The following is a 17711-nucleotide window of genomic DNA, read 5'->3' on the forward strand; positions in this document are numbered from 1 at the left end:
ATAAATTATAGGATGGAAAATGAAAGACAGTTTGAATAAAGTTGATAAAATAAATTCAAAATCACTCGAACAGGTGATCTTAAAATAATTTCAATTATAATAAAGCCTTAAATCTGTTTTAACATGACTGATTAATGTGCTTTCTGCTTTAAATAATCAGAATAATGGTAATAAAAAAATCACCATTTGAAGTAAACTGTGCAATGGAAGTTCACCTTATGACATACACTATATGCAATTCAGTGAAGAAATATCATCAAAAGGCATGTTCAAGCAAAAAGAAACTGATATCATTGTTTTAAGTGATTTTGTTAATTGTTATCTCTCATTTTTGGAAGTGATGACATCTATTTCTTATATGACTAGCAAACACCAAGGGGTTTAATCAGAATATTCCAGTCTTCATGACTACTTACGAAGATTATTTAATAGTTTATAAATTATAGGATGGAAAATGAAAGACAGTTTGAATAAAGTTGATAAAATAAATTCAAAATCACTCGAACGGGTGATCTTAAAATAATTTCAATTATAATAAAGCCTTAAATCTGTTTTAACATGACTGATTAATGTGCTTTCTGCTTTAAATAATCAGAATAATGGTAATAAAAAAATCACCATTTGATGTAAACTGTGATGTAATAGAAGTTTACTACTTAAACAGTGTTAAAATGTTCATTATAGTCAGTAGTGTCTTATAATCACCTAAACTGGTGATAATGGAAGTAACTTTTCTTTATAAATCAATCACGACTATAATTTTTTCGGCCCTTGACAATTACAATTAAATAAAGAATTTTATTATTATTATTATTATTATAATCAAAATCAACTTCAGGTTTAAGACATCAATTGAATGAATCCTACACACTTTGTTCAAAGTTTTTTTTTAAATCGCTCAAACGGGTGATCTCAAATTCTAAAACTACACTTTAATTTCCAAGATGTTTCAAGGTTTTACAGAGTATTAACTTAAAAGTCGTCTTTTACATGTTTAAGAAATAATATTAGAGGCTTCCATCAAAACTATTAAATAAGATGCATTGTAAATTCTAAAATAACACAGGAACAATAATTTATCAAAACAAAACATATGCTCAATGCTCAATTTATTTGTTGTAATAATTTCTTTGAATCATTAAGTTCTAAATCCCCTTGACAAATAAATGTTATTTTCTCTCAAAGAATTAAAAATAAATAAATTCACCCAAACCCCCTTTATGCCAGATCAAGAAGCCGTTCGTGCATTTGAAACACCATGCACACGCTTCCTAATAAATAAGGTTATAAGGATTATTTCCTCATAATTATCATTAAATTTAAGCCATGTTATTCAGTTAGTAGGATATTCAATTTTAATGTAAACATGGTAAAATCACGTCTTTTTTTATTTTCAATGTTACGACAAGTTTCGATTTATATTCATGGGACTTTATATTCAATATCGACCTGATGCACAAGACAGGATGAGTTATCTGTCCGTTTACAAATGAAATGTAAAAATAAAATAATAATCACTATTTTAAGTGATCGAAAGAAAAAATGGGGGTGCTGTAAAACGGGTCAGCGCACTGACAAGACGATCAAGCGCACTCACAAACTGAAAAGAATAAACAACCTCGATAATATCGAAACAACAATAAAATATACGAAACTTTCCTAAAAACCGGATAAGGCATGAAAAAAAATGTTAAAGTGTTGACATTTTCTCAATTTTTATGCAAAAACTCACCAATTTTTCTTTCCTGCGACTTTTCCTGGATGCTGAATCAAATGCACGTGGTTTTATGTTATGAAATGTAATCTCGCGATGTAACGTACGTTCACGTTTTTGTTGTAGAAGCGGGAAATTCAAAAGTATTGAATATTTTTCTCAACTATATACGCATCATGAAAAATCACGCATATACGTGATTTTGAAATCACTTGTTTAAGTAGCACCCCTGACTGTCGAATAGTAATTTATGTTGACGTGCAGCTTCTGTACTTTTATTTCAACGTAATATCTCTGTATCTGATTACCATCGCCAGTAAACCGGCATTTGGTTCTGTAATTATTTATTTCCCGTTAAAATGAATTATTGATAATGGATATTTCCAACATTATCAGTTCGCAAAGTAAATCAAAATTAAAATAGTTTGAATTCTTCACCTTGCTCAGTTAATATTATTAAAGAAGCATTCACAGATCACACATGAATACCTAAACACCCCACAATTTGTATGTAGTTCTCTTTCAAATAAAATGAAGATTTGAGGCATTTTCAAATGTTTTGCTACAAACCTGGCTGCTATTCGAAAACAAAACATTTATTTTGGATGGATGGAGGATTTGTTTGGTTTAACGGCAAATACATGAAGTAGGCTTTCTTTTAGCTATATATAGAGAGCAAGTTACAAAATGTATGTGATTATTCCATTCAAATGTTAAAAGGACAGGACAAGACCTTGGCAGAATGACAATTTGATTGCTTGATACTTTGAATTTCCATGGAGTATTGTGGGAATACTTTGGGCTTGTGAAATAAAGACGGTCGCACAATTAACCATGGTAAAGGTGACTAGAGAGTATTTAATTTTTATCATTATTGATTGGGTGTAATAAAATTGAGAATGGAAATGTGGAATGTGTCAAAGAGACAACAACCCGACCAAAGAGCAGAAAACAGCCGAAGGCCACCAATGGGTCTTCAGTACAGCGAGAAAATCCTGAATCCAGAGGTGTGCTTCAGCTGGCCTCTAAACAATAATGTGTACTACAGTACACACAGAGAGGATGTAATGTCATACTCCCTACACTGTAAAAACTTGGTGTCACACCAAGAAATTCCAGCAACTCTCTCCAAATCTTGGGAGGAAACTTGGACTAATTCCTCCCTAAAACTCCTTAATTGTTTATTACCTTGGTGTGGTTTCTCCCAACAACATGATTTTTATTGCTATGATTACCTTTGAAGTGTGCCATTAGTAGATGACTACAATAAACATTTCTTGTGTTTCCTGTCATTAAATGACAGTCACAAAAATGATGAAAAGTGTGAGATTTGTTAAATTTAATCAGAGACATATTATAATCTGATTTTATTAAAGAATCCTGTACAACTTTATTTATTATAATTATATTCAGCATTTGTTCTGACAGTGTTGGTTTTTCATACCTAAGAAACATACAAAAACAAACAAAACATCACCTGTAAGTGGAGTATTATTAATAGAAAATAAAGACATATATATTTTAATTGAATTTATTCAATCGTTTTTTCTAAATTTAAATGATAAGAAATAAAGGAAGATTATATAAATATAATATATATATGTAATTTATCTACATTATTTTATTTTATTCATTATTTTTTTTTTGTATCATTACTATTATTTTTTAAACCATGTATATGGACCATAATTTGCTATTGGGCTCCGTTTCCTATAACTATAGAAAAGTGATAAAATGTGAATTACTGTAAGAAAAGTTGCAACTACATCTAAAGATGCCATTATTTTTATCAACATACAAGTGTATGCTACTCTTCCCTAGAAAAAAAAATAAAATATACGAATATCAAAGATTCTACAACCGTATTTTTGTGTCGTTTCTCGCGACCAATAAGAATAGTGAGAAGAAAATGCCCAGAACTATAAGTATTTATGTAGCAGATGTAAGAACAGTGGCGTGATTTTTGTGTCGGATTTCGTAACGCAATTTTTAGATGATGTAATCTGCTTTGTTGTAATAGCATTCTTAAAAACAATATGCAAATATGAACTCTTGCGAGATGTTCAAACAGATAAATCCAAGATGATTTACATTCTTGTTTTGATCTTCGTAATAATTAAGTAAGAAAATTACTTTATCGTTATGCGTTACATTTCACAGGAAACAGAAGTCCAGTTATATATTAAAATTGTTTTTGTCCTAAAGTTCTAATCATTTCCAGTCATACGTGAAACATGTGACTAACATGTGATAACGCCATTACGGCCGGATGTACGAAATACTAGGTCTAAACATTGTTTTTGTTTCCAACGGGATGTTAGCAAACATAATCTGTAGACTTGTTTCGTCTTGTTTAAAAGAGGAAAATACAATTGTCAAAGAGATTGCGCCGGTGGTCTGTTATTTTTCCTATGTGCATAATGTTAAATACGATCCTGTGTGAAAATAAATGCACAATGACTTGACAAAATCGACTTCATATTTGACAGACGTTAGAACACACTTTGTTTCCCGATATTTTACCGTAAATATGAAACAAAAACAATAAATATGATACAAACAACGGAGGTAACAAGATATATTTCGAACCATAATGTTACAATTTTCGGCCAGGGGGCCTCAATCGGCGGCTCCCATTAAACCCCTGCCTCGTCTGTTCCCAAGGCCTAGTTACAGCCCTGTGAATTGTTTATTTAGAGCTAATTTCCTAATGCATGTAGAGCAAGACTTTCAGGTTAGCTTACTTACTTGCTTTGTTTGTATATTGTACAATTTTATTGGGATAACGTCCAATTAAATGTAAATATAATATATACAGGTTTAACTATGCCTATATATATTGTTTGAAGATGTCAAAGCTTGAGTTAAAAGTTTATACAAACAAAGCAAGCAAGCCACCAAAGTTTTACTCTACAAGAATTAGGAAATTAGCTCTTAGTAAATTTTAATAGCTATGATTTTAATTGAATTAAGTGATTACGACCAGCCTTACTTTGGTTCACGATCATCAGACAATTGTTGAATAAACAAACCAATTACAAATGTATCTATAGACTAATGATCATTATGGTAATTACATTATTATGTGTTCCAGTGGATTGTGAATATCTATTTATCTCTTCTATGTGTCGGAATTGAATATAAACTTTTCCCAATTGTATTCTGAGTTATCATGGAAAATAACTTCATATTCATATAGAGTGGGGTGCTCATTTTCGCCATATCTTTCCATGTTTTCTTCAGTTTATGTTCAGGTCTTTATGTTTTTGAAGTATACTGATATTTCTATATGAAGATAACTTCAAATGCAAAATATTCTTAGCTTGAAAGCGTGTTTGTTTTGAGTAAAATCATCTGCAGAGTTGGATTAAAGGGTGTTTGAAATTTCCTAACATTTTGTCGATGGGAGACACATATTCGCCGTTTTGACATATCTATTTAAAACCAAATAACTGCAGCTTTTAACTTTATTTATCAAATAAATTTCATTATAGACGAATAGCAGACATTTGAAAGATGTAAAAAACTGAAATTTAGGGCAATCAGTCAAACAATTATTTAGGAATGCTTCTTTGAAATCGTTTTTGTCATTCAGGAAATTGGCTGAAAATCGTTGTCCATTTTTCGGTCCTTTGCCGTAGGTGCCGAAGTTTAGTCACATTTTCTAAAATAATCATATTTGTTATAAAAATATGATTTAACAGCATATTTCTTCCATTTCAACCATCCTTTGAAGTTTTTACACCTCAAAATCATAAAACGGCGAAATTGTGTCCACGGCGAATATGAGCGCCCCACTCTACTAATATCGATGCTGCTTAACAAATTGTACAAATCATACTGATTACTCATTTTTGTATCGATTTAAAGTAATTCATCTGAATGTTTCTCTAAACATGCTAAAGGTAATATTAGGCATCCTTCACTTACCTGCTGTCACTATTCATCGATACTTTTTACAAATTCCATTTATACTGATTCAGATATGTCACAAAATCCGCCGAAGTTAATTATTCATTATTATTTTATTATAGGGCCGGATCAACTAAGGGTGGATAATAATAACTTGTACAAGTAGTACCCCTGACTGAATGTGTCAAGTTTGCAGCATTCTAGACACTTCAGCACCGAGACAAATCGTCACCAGCATGGTGACAGACATTATGTTCTCAACAACTTTGCTTTATATTTTAAAAATCACATTTTTCTAATACTGGATGTTGACTTGACAATGGTAAAACATGGACCAGAGACGGATATGTTAAATCTGTGTACGTTTTCAAAGCACGATTGCTTTTAAGAAGTTCTTCACAGTTATTTCTTCAGGAAAATACTCTAAATGAATGTAAGATAAAGGTATCAGTGATAATTTTAGCATTTTGGAAAATTTGTATGCATAATTAAACCTCACAGCTGTAAAACTGTCAGACAACTTCTTATGGGAGTTATTGCCCTTACACATGGAAATGACAAATGTTACCATTTTTTTTCCATTTTTATACGACTGCAAAAAAATTTTTGTGGTCGTATATTGGTATGAAGTCGGCGTCGTTGTCGTTGTCGTCAGAAGACACATTGGTTTTCGCACTCTAACTTTAATTTAAGTGAATAGATCTCTATGAAATTTTACCATAAGGTTCAATACCACAACAGAAAGGTTAAGATTGATTTTAGGGATAATGGTACCAACAGTTAAGGAATAAGGGGTCAAAAAGGGGACAAAAAAAACCTTCCAGACATAACTTGTGTGTTAGTGTATGGATCTCTCTGACATTGTACCACAAGGTTCCATATCACAAAGGGAATGCTGGGATTGATTATGGGGGTAATTGCCTTAAAATTTTAGGAATTAGGGGCCAAAAAAGGGGCAAAAAACAAGCATTTTTCTAGTTTCATGACAATAACTTGTGTGTAAGTGTATGGAATTTTCTGAAATTGTACTACAAGGGTCCATATTACAAAGGGAAAGCTGGAATTGAGTTTGGGGGTAATTGCCCAAAACGTTTAGGAATTTGGGGCCAAAAAGGGGCCTAAAAACAAGCATTTTTCTACTTTCAAGACAATAACTTGTGTGTAAGTGTATTGATCTTTCTGAAATTATACTACAAGGTTCCATATCACAAAGGGAAAGCTTGGTTTGAGGTTGGGGTAATTGCCCTGAACATTTAGGAATTTGGGGCCAAAAAGGGGCCTAAAAACAAGCATTTTTCTACTTTCAAGACAATAACTTGTGTTCAAGTGTATATATGGATCTCTCTGAAATTGTACTGCAATGTACCATACTATAAAGGGAAGGCTGGGATTGAGTTTGGGGGTAATGAATCATAAGGGCCACAGGTTCAAAAAATTTGGGGGAGGGATTTTTTTTTCCTTTTTTTTCCTTTTTTTTCTTTAAAATTTTCCATTTTAAATTGGTTATTTCTGATTTATATATAAAAGCAAATAATAATGATATGGTTTGAATAGGTAAATTAAAAATATCTTTAAGTTCTTAGACCACATTCATTCTGTGTCAGAAACCTATGCTGTGTCAAATATTTAACCACAATCCAAATTCAGTGCTGTATCAAGCTTGAATGTTGTGTCCATACTTGCCCCAACTGTTCAGGTTTCGACCTCTGTGGTCGTATCAAGCTGCACCCAGCGGAGCATTTTATTTACATTTATAAGTTTTCATTATTTACAGGCCCTCATTAAAATTCAAATATCTGTAATTGGGAGATATCTGTATTGTATTTTAAGCTTGGCCTTCGTGAAACGTAGATTTGACTGTCACAAATTGAGTTTACCTATATACTGAGCTAGCAACGAAATACAATACAGATATCTCCATTCTAATGCAACATATTAAAATAAATTCCATTTGATAAATATTTTGGCTTACTTCCCAAAGTTGGTTTCCGTCCTCTAACTTTAGTTTGCCTCAACCAAATGTTATAAAACTTCTACAAAAGGCTTATTACCACAAAACACAGATCAAGTTTAAATTTCAGTGGCGTCACTTAAACCGTTCTAGAGTTATGCCCCTTTACAAATGGAAAAATTGCTGAATTTTTCATTCCCGTTCTCTAGTTTAGGAGGGGCCTCAGTGGCCGAGTGGTCTAAGTAGTTACTACTGTAATCACTAGCCAGTCAACACTGAGGTTGTGAGTTCGAATCCCGCTTGTGCGGGTGCACTAGACTCCAATCTAAATTGACTAGGATTGTCAGTTTTCCTATCACAGGTCGGTGGTTTTCTCCTGGCACTCCGTCTCCCTCCACCAATAAAAATTGGCCCAAAAGCGGTGCTTAAAAGTGGCGTTAAAACACCAAAAATCAAATCAAATCTAGTTCAGGTTGCCTCAACCAAATGTTATGAAACTTATTCACAATGCTTATTACCATAAAACACAGATCAAGTTTGAGTTTTGGTAGTGTCACTTTTACTGTTCTAGAGTTATGCCCCTTTACAAATGGAAAAAATACTAGTTTTCCTTTCCATTCCCTAACTAAAGTTAGCCTCAACCAAATGTTATGAAACTTATACACAATGCTTAATACCACAAAATACAGACATGACAGATCAAGTTTGAATTTTGGTGGTGTCACTTTTACTGTTCTAGAGTTATGCCCCTTTACAAATGGAATAATTGCTGAATTTTTTGTTTCTGTTCTCTACCTTCAGTTTGCCTCAACGAAATGTTATAAAACTTATACACAATACATATAACCACAAAACTCAGATCAAGTACAAATTTGAGTAGCGTCACTTTTACTGTTCTTCAGTTATGTCCCTTTCAAGGTTACCGCTGGCGTTCTCCATTTTCGCATTTTGCAAAAAAATAAAAATTGTGGCCATTAAAATTCATCATTTGCGAAAGAATTTGGCGAAAGAAATATACATAATGATTTGATTTCATCCATCTTATTTATTTTTCGTTTTGGCGACGCACGTGTTTCAAGCATATTTTTACGTCTCAACTTTTTCATTTACGATGGTCCAGAAAAGAAAACTGTTGTTATGAAGAAATATATTCAACAGGTTGGGAACAACTCCTCAAATAAGTAACCCTTCAATGTAATAACTATCCCTTAAATCAGGGATCAATTTCAAGTGATAAAAAAAAAATGTTTTGTTGTAAAAACCACTTCTTAGTACAAAAGGGCACATATTCATATCATTTGAAGAAACTTTTCCCAAAGAACTATACAACTATCTGGTATTATATGGTCAAAACATGTCCAAGAATTTTGTAATATTCCTGGACTTATACATGTATCTTCTTTATTTTTAAAAATAAGTGGACCCCTCTTTAAGAAAAGTTGTTCCAAATATAATGAATTTTTCCCCTTTTAAGTTAAAAAAAAGCTAAATTTTTCTTTTTACTTTTCTACAACAGCAAAATGATCCCTTGTCTGAGGGACAGTCCCTTATTTAAGGGATATATCCCACATTTGGAGGGTTGTTCCAAAACCTGTTGAAAAGTAAGAAAAGTCTCTGCCTTTAGTCTTTATCCTTCAACTGGAAGGGAAATGTATATCCGATAAACTTTTGAAGATGAATCTTGTGTCCCAGAAGTCAAAATTATGATGTCTATATTGCTATTTTTATAGTATCTTTTAAAAAGTAAATGGGGGGGGGGGGGGGGGGGAGTTAGAAAGAAGGAACATTTTAAACGAAAAATATATTTATGTAAGTTGGTGAAAAAAATAATTGACTCGGGGAAAACCCTGCCCTTTATAACTTTATATGATATGCTAGCGGGGGCATCATCTGTGTCCCATAGACATATTCCCCATTTATTTGATTTTGCATATATATATATGTACAGGTACGACTCAAATAGACACCAAGTCTGACTTAATAATAGATTATAGAACAAGTTTCCAAATCGACAGCAGATTCTATGCACCTCTAAGCAGTGTCCAGTTCTTATATAAATAATTAGGATTTTTTTTTCAGAGTTTTGATACATCATATTGAAGCTGGAAGACATGACTTTCAAAATGACCTAAAAGAAATACTTTATGATTTGTTGTTGACTTCTAGAACAGTGGAAGAAATGAGGTTCACAACAATGCTGGAGAAGTTTTGCAGAATGTGTAACCTAAAGGGAAGGTAAATTCTTTAAAAAATATGGTGAAAATAAATTTTGACCATTACTATCATGACTATTGACAAGACTGTTTCTTTAACCACTTTGTGCTTAACCTTAACATACTGCAGAATGAGGACTGACTTTTCAGGGTTTTTTTTCACATTGCTGGACTATTGTGTTACAATACATGTACATACATGTAAAACCAGTAAGATCTTGTTTTTTTTAAATTGAGAATAGCAGTAAGATTCCTTACCAACATCTTGCTACAACAAGAATTGAAACAACATGAGCAAGCTTAATTAGTGGAATGAAAATGTTATTTCTTTATAATTTTGAAATTCAGACAGACATGATACAATGTATATGTAACACTTCCAAAAGTGTCAATCTCCCCAACAATGCCCAAACGTGTCCTCAAAATCCTAAATGATCCAAAGGTGTTCAATTATTATTATTTGCAAAGCGTGTCCACTTTAAAACACCAGAACATCTCAAAACTTTTAGCAATAATATGTCCTCAATAAAGGCAATAACTTTTATGGCAATTTAATTTTTGAAAACATGATTAAAGACGTCTGGTTTTGGTTGCAGGATTCTAAAACAGATCAAACAACATCTGCAGGAAATAAAGGTATTATGTTTGGTAAAGACGAATGCCCAAGACATGGAACATTATCCTGTCTATCCACAGTGAAAGATGATATCAATGACTTCTGCTTTCAAATAGACACCAGATAAGAATTAAAGAATGGCACAATAAAAATGCGTTTTGCTTGCAGTGGTTTTATTGTCGAGCCTGCGACTTTAGTTGCAGAAAGCTCGACTTAGGGATAGTGTTCCGGCGGCGGCTACGGCGGCGGCTACGGCGGCGGCGGTGTTAGCTCACTTCTTAAAAGCTATATATTTTAGAAGGTGGAAGACCTAGATGCTTCATACTTTGTATATAGATGCCTCATGTTACGAAGTTTCTGTCAGTCACATGTCCAATGTCCTTGACCTCATTTTTATGGTTCAGTGACTACTTGAAAAAAAAGTTAAAATTTTTTGTATTGTTGAATTCTCTCTTATTCTAAGTAATAGGATAACTATATTTGGAATGTGTGTACCTTGCAAGGTCCTCATGCCAGTCATACAGTTTTCACTTTTAGCCCAAATTGTACCTTGTCCTATAAACATTTAGGAAGATCAAAATCAGTGACAAGAAAAGCATCAACAAAAAACCTCACAAAAATATTTAGCCCTTGACATATTTAAAATCCATGAAATATTGTAACCACCTTAAATAACTGATTAAAACAAGATCGCAATCGATTGACTCGACCTAAATCATCAAATCCTGGTACCCTGTATATGAAAATGATGAAAGGTTAATTTTGAAAATGGTTCTTTTTGTAGTATAGGATTGGTCGAGGAAACCATGATCAAGGATGTACGTGTTGTGGCAGTTCCAGACTTAACTTTCAGAATTTCATCAAATGAAATGCCTGATGTAATACAGATAATGACAGTTGCAGAGGTACTTCTTCATATATAAATAAAGTAAAAAAAATTCAGGCTTGTGTGTCAACAATTAATTTTCATTTCCAATTGTAAAACATATAACTCAAAAACTGTGAAAGTACTTATATTTTCGTGGTACATGTGGTATGAGCAAAAGCTACAATACATGTTCATGGATTTTAGTTTTTTGAAAAAAATCAGTGGAGAAATTTTAAGCCATCTGATATAAACCTTCGATATAAATTCTTTAAATATTTGGCAAAAATAGTACACAGGAGAGCACTTACAAGACTAGACTTAAGAAATCTGCATACAGAACTATGTATCAGATATCAGAATGCAATTTTTAGCTCAACTGGCCCAAAGGGCCAAGTGAGCTTTTCTCATCACTTGGCGTCCATCATCATCGTCGTCCCTTAACTTTTACAAAAATCATATCCTCTGAAACTACTGGTCCAAATTAAAGCAAACTTTGCCTAAATCATCCTTAGGGTATCTAGTTATAAAAAAACTATTCGATGACCCCGCCCATTAACCAAGATGGCCACCATGGCTAAAAATAGAACATGGGTGTAAAATGCAGTTTTTGGCTTATATCTCTGAAACTAAAGCATTTAGAGCAAATCTGACAGGGGTGAATATGTTCATCAGGCCAAGATCTATCTGCCCTGAAATTTTCAGATGCATCAGACAATCCGTTGTTGGGTTGCTGCCTCTGAATTTGTAATTTTAAGGAAATTTTGCAGTTTTTTGTTATTATCTTGAATATTATAATAGATCAGTCAGGGGCATTACTTAAACAAGTAACAATTAAAATTACCTATACAAGTAATGTTGAAAACGAGGCTAATTTAAATATAACTTATACAAGTTATTTTTCTAAATATTATTTTTATAGGTGTTTAAGAATACAGATTTTACTAGCTTTAAATAATTTTCACAGTTATCTGGTTATTTTTCCCTTGATATATAAAAACTAATTCTTCAGAAACACTAATTAACTTTCCCACACACTTATCTTACATACCAACGCTTCTGGGTCAAAGATTGGTCTCTTGGGACTATTAAATTATCATTTTCCTCTAAAATCTTGAAGGTAGACTGATATAAATAGATTGATACTTGTGAATTAATTAAGACCTGAAGTTATTTATAATTTGTAACCTAATTCAATTATGTGCCTTTAATAGGTAAGTGTAATTTCTATTTTTTTTCAAAAATGTTAAAAATAACTTATTCAAGTAATATTTTTGACATTATTTTCAAAGTAACCCTTTATCTCTATACTCCTCTCAAATCTGATAAATTCTTTATTTTATCATATAAAATGGTGTTTAAAATCATGAAAACTACATTTAGTCTATGAAGACCGATTGGTTTTCGCACTCTTAACTTTAGTTTAAGTGAATGGATCTCTATGAAATTTTACCATAAGGTTCGATACCACAAAAGGAAAGTTGGGATTGATTTTGGGGATTATGGTACAAACAGTTAAGGAATTAGGGGCCAAAAATAAGCATTTTTGTAACTTCCTGACATAACTTGTGTGTTAGTGTATGGATCTCTCTGACATTGTACCACAAGGTTCCATATCACAAAGGGAATGTTTGGATTGATTTTGGGGGTAATTGCCTTAAAATTTTAGGAATTAGGGGCTAAAAAAGGGGCAAAAAACAAGCATTTTTCTAGTTTCATGACAATAACTTGTGTGTAAGTGTATGGAATTTTCTGAAATTGTACTACAAGGGTCCATATTACAAAGGGAAAGCTGGAATTGAGTTTTGGGGGTAATTGCCCAAAACGTTTAGGAAAAAGGGGCCAAAAATAAGCATTTTTCTAGTTTCCAGACAATAACTTGTGCAAGTGTATGTATCTCTCTGAAATTGTACTGCAAGGTTCCATATCACAAAGGGAATGTTTGGATTGATTTTGGGGTAATTGCCTCAAAATTGTAGGAATTAGGGGCAAAAAAAGGGGCAAAAAACAAGCATTTTTCTAGAGTCATGACAATAACTTGTGTGTAAGTGTATGGATCTTTATGAAATTGTACTACAAGGTTCCATATCACAAAGGGAAAGCTGGGTTTGAGTTTGGGGGTAATTACTTTAAATGTTTAGGAATATGGGGCCAAAAAGAGGCCAAAAAACAGGCATTTTTATACGACCGCAAAATTTGAAAAAATTTTCGTCGTATATTGCTATCACGTTGGCGTCGTCGTCTGCGTCGTCGTCGTCGTCTGAATACTTTTAGTTTTTGCACTCGAACTTTAGTAAAAGTGAATAGAAATCTATGAAATTTTAACACAAGGTTTATGACCACAAAAGAAAGGTTGGTATTGATTTTGGGAGTTTTGGTCCCAATATTTTAGGAATTAGGGGCCAAAAAAGGCCCAAATAAGCATTTTCTTGGTTTTCGCACTATAACTATAGTTTAAGTTAATATAAATCTATGAAATTTTGACACAAGGTTTATGACGACAAAAGAAATCTTGGGATTGATTTTGGGAGTGTTGGTTTCAACATTTTAGGAATTAGGGTCCAAAAAAGGGCCCAAATAAGCATTGTTCTTGGTTTTCGCACAATAACTTTAGTTTAAGTAAATAGAAATCAATGAAATTTAAACACAATGTTTTTTTCCACAAAAGGAAGGTTGGTATAGATTGTGGGAGTTTAGGTCCCAACAGTTTAGGAATAAGGGGCCAAAAAGGGACCCAAAAAAGCATTTTTCTTGGTTTTTGCACCATAACGTTAGTATAAGTAAATAGAAATCTATGAAATTTAAACACAATGTTTTTTTCCTCAAAAGGAAGGTTGGTATTGATTTTGGGAGTTTAGGTCCCAACAGTTTAGGAATTAGGGGCCAAAAAGGGACCCAAAAAGGTATTTTTCTTGGTTTTTGCACCATAACGTTAGTATAAGTAAATAGAAATCTATGAAATTTAAACACAAGGTCTATGACCATAAAAGGAAGGTTGGTATTGATTTTCGGAGTTTTGGTCCCAACAGTTTAGGAATAAGGGGCCCAAAGGGTCCAAAATTAAACTTTGTTTGATTTTATCAAAATTGAATAATTGGGGTTCTTTGATATGCTGAATCTAACTGTGTATGTAGATTCTTAACTTTTGGTCTCGTTTTCAAATTGGTCTACATTAAGGTCCAAAGGGTCAAAAATTAAACTTAGTTTGATTTTGACAAAAAATGAATCGGTTGGGTTCTTTGATATGCTGAATCTAAAAATGTACTTAGATTCTTGATTATTGGCCCAGTTTTCAAGTTGGTCCAAATCGGGGTCCAAAATTAAACTTTGTTTGATTTCATCACAAATTGAATAAATGGGGTTCTTTGATATGCCAAATCTAACTGTGTATGTAGATTCTTCATTTTTGGTCTTGTTTTCAAATTGGTCTACATTGGTCCAAATCAGGATCTAAAATTTTTATATTAAGTATTGTGCAATAGCAAGTCTTTTCAATTGCACAGTATTGCGCAATGGCAAGAAATATCTAATTACACAATATTGGGAAATAGCAATTTTTTTTTTAATTAGAGTTATCTTTCTTTGTCCAGAATAGTAAGCAAGAAATATCTAATTGCACAATGTTGTGCAATAGCAAGAATTTTTTTTAATTGGAGTTATCTTTCTTTGTCCAGAATCAACTTAAATCTTTGTTATATACAATATACAATGTATATTCACTTTTTACTACCAACTAATAAATTAAAATAATCTTTACCATTCAGTGATAACAAGCAGTTTTGTTTACATCTTAATATTTTATGATGTATTTAAATGAGTAGTTATTGTTGCAAACTCCATTAGAAATTTTAATTGAGATTAGTTTTGGAATAAGGGAAAGGGGGATGTGATTAAAAAAATTAGGTTCCATTTTCTCATTTGAAATTTCATAAATAAAAAGAAAATTTCTTCAAACATTTTTTGAGAGGATTAATATTCAACAGCATAGTGAATTGCTGTAAGAGAAAACAAAAATTTTAAGTTCATTAGAACACATTCATTCTGTGTCAGAAACCTATGCTGTGTCAACTATTTAATCACAATCCAAATTTAGAGCTGAATCCAGCTTGAATGTTGTGTCCATACTTGCCCCAACCGTTCAGGGTTCAACCTCTGCGGTCGTATAAAGCTACGCCCTGTGGAGCATCTGGTTCTAGTTTCCAGACAATAACTTGTGTTCAGGTGTATAGATCTCTATGAAATTGTACTGCAAGGTACCATACCACAAAGGGAAGGCTGGTATTGAGTTTGGGGGTGATGAATCATAAGGGGGTTCACAAAATTAGGGGGGGGGGATTTTTTTTCCCTTTTTTCTTCTTTAAAATTTTCCATTTTAAATTGGTTATTTATGATTTATATATAAAAGCAAATGATAATGATATGGTTTGAATAGGTAAATTAAAAATTTTTTTAGTTCTTAGAGCACATTCATTCTGTGTCAGAAACCTATGCTATGTCAAATATTTAATCACAATCCAAATTCAGTGCTGTATCAAGCTTGAATGTTGTGTCCATACTTGCCCCAACTGTTCAGGGTTCGACCTCTGCGGTCGTATCAAGCTGCACCCAGCGGAGCATTTTATTGTAGTCTTTTACAAAAATCTCCTCTGAAATTACTGTGCCAAATTAAACCAAACTTGGCCTAAATTATGCTTAGGGTATCTTCTTTAAAAAATGTATCCGATGACCACACCCATTGACCAAGATGGCTGCCATGGCTAGAAATAGAACCTTGTGGTCAAATGCAGATTTTGGCTTATATATCTGAAACTAAAGCATTTAGAGCAAATCTGAGAAGGAGTAAAATTGTTTATCAGGTACAAATCTTTCTGCCCTGAAATTTTCAAATGCATCAGACAACCTGTTGTTGGGTTGCTGCCCCTGAATTGTTAATTTTAAGGAAATTTTGCAGTTTTTTTATGCCCGTTTACGGGTCGTATTATGGTATACCGTTGACCGTCTGTCCGTCCGTCCTTCGTCAACATGTCGGACATTAACTCAAAAAAGCTTTAACCAATATGCATGAAACTTTGGTGAATTGTTTATATCTATTGACGTGAGCTCCCTTTCATTTTTTATAAATTTCAGAATTACCGTTTCCAAGTTTTGGGGTTTTATTCATATAACCAATTCCAAGTTCTTTGGCTACATTTATTCAGAAACCTATAATATGTCAAATATTTAATTACAATCCAAATTCAGACCTGTATCAAGCTTGAATATTGTGTCCATTTTTGCCCCAACTGTTCAGGGTTGGACCTCTGGGGGCGTATCCAGCTGCGCTCAGCGAAGCAGTTTATTGGTTATAACCTTGAATATTATAATAGAAAGAGATAAACTGTAAACAGCAAAGTAAGCTCTACAAATAAGTCACCATGATCAAAATTGTCAATTGACCACTTCAGGAGTTAATCTTCTACAAAAATTTTCTGCTCTGAAACTACTGGGCCAAGCTCATTATAGATAGAGATAACTGTAAGCAAGAATGTTCAGTAAAGTAAGTTCTACAAACAAGTCACTGACACAAAAACAGAGAGTTTTGTCATGAATTCTATTCTTGTCTTAAATAATGTAGAGTGTCCTTTGTTTAATATGCACTGCAACACATTGACCAAGGTGAGCAACACCGGCTCTTAAGAGCCTCTAGTTATTATTGCGATATTAAACCAGTCAAATTATTTGTATAAAGAAACCTTGCAATAATTTCTGAATGTACAGTAGTTATTAATTATGAATTAGTGGGTCCTATATGGTTTTCCTTGTTCTTAGGTTAAAGTTTCAACCAATGATTCATTAGTTGATCAAAAGATTCATGTTACTAGACAAAAACCAGAGGCTATTGATAAGGAGACACTTCAAACTATGGATCCATCAAAGATAAGAGGATTTAGCCAACATGTTGGACAGCTGATCATTGGACTAGGCAATTCTTGCTTCAAAAAAGAATGTCTTGGCCTTTTGCTCCATGAGACAAAGGTAATGTTAATATATAGCTAATTGATTAAAATGTTTCGATCAACTCTTAAATGATTAACACTTTCAGTCCAGTAAAATTAATGATCCCTTTTGATAGATAAATGATATTTTCTATAAAATTGCATTACTATCAGTACAAATCAGTTTAGTTATTTGGATGCCCTGTCCCGATGTCATGGTCTAGCGACTTTGTATTAATTGTCAATGCTGCTGTCCCTCAAATTGTCTTTTTCAGAATTTTCTGCTGACAGCAAGACATTTCTCTGTGTCAGCAGTTAATTATACCCCACACAACAAATAAGGACTTACTATGTAGATGTGCATATCGACAGGAAATTACGATTTTTTTTTGTAGGAGTTATATGCCCCTTTAACTTAGAATTTTGGCCAAAATATACTACTGCAACAGTTTGTCATCCCAACTT

General features: G+C 32.8%; 1 protein-coding gene across 3 annotated transcripts in view; it reads left to right on the forward strand.

Moving 5' to 3' along the window:
• The window catches only part of LOC139515906 (uncharacterized), a 45680-nt gene that overhangs the window by 24371 nt on the left and 3598 nt on the right, over positions 1–17711 (forward strand). For 2 of the 3 annotated variants that reach the window (XR_011662870.1, XM_071305662.1), the window contains exons 2-4: positions 9657–9812; positions 11191–11311; positions 17080–17286. Coding sequence is in view for 2 of the 3 variants with exons in the window: in XM_071305662.1 (XP_071161763.1) it covers positions 9657–9812; positions 11191–11311; positions 17080–17286 (484 nt within the window). In the remaining variant the exon portion in view is untranslated. The remainder of the gene's footprint in view (positions 1–9656; positions 9813–11190; positions 11312–17079; positions 17287–17711) is intronic. The other variant, XM_071305663.1, reaches the window with a different exon arrangement.

Source organism: Mytilus edulis, chromosome 3 (genome assembly GCF_963676685.1).
Source record: "Mytilus edulis chromosome 3, xbMytEdul2.2, whole genome shotgun sequence".
NCBI classification, from domain to species: domain Eukaryota; kingdom Metazoa; phylum Mollusca; class Bivalvia; order Mytilida; family Mytilidae; genus Mytilus; species Mytilus edulis.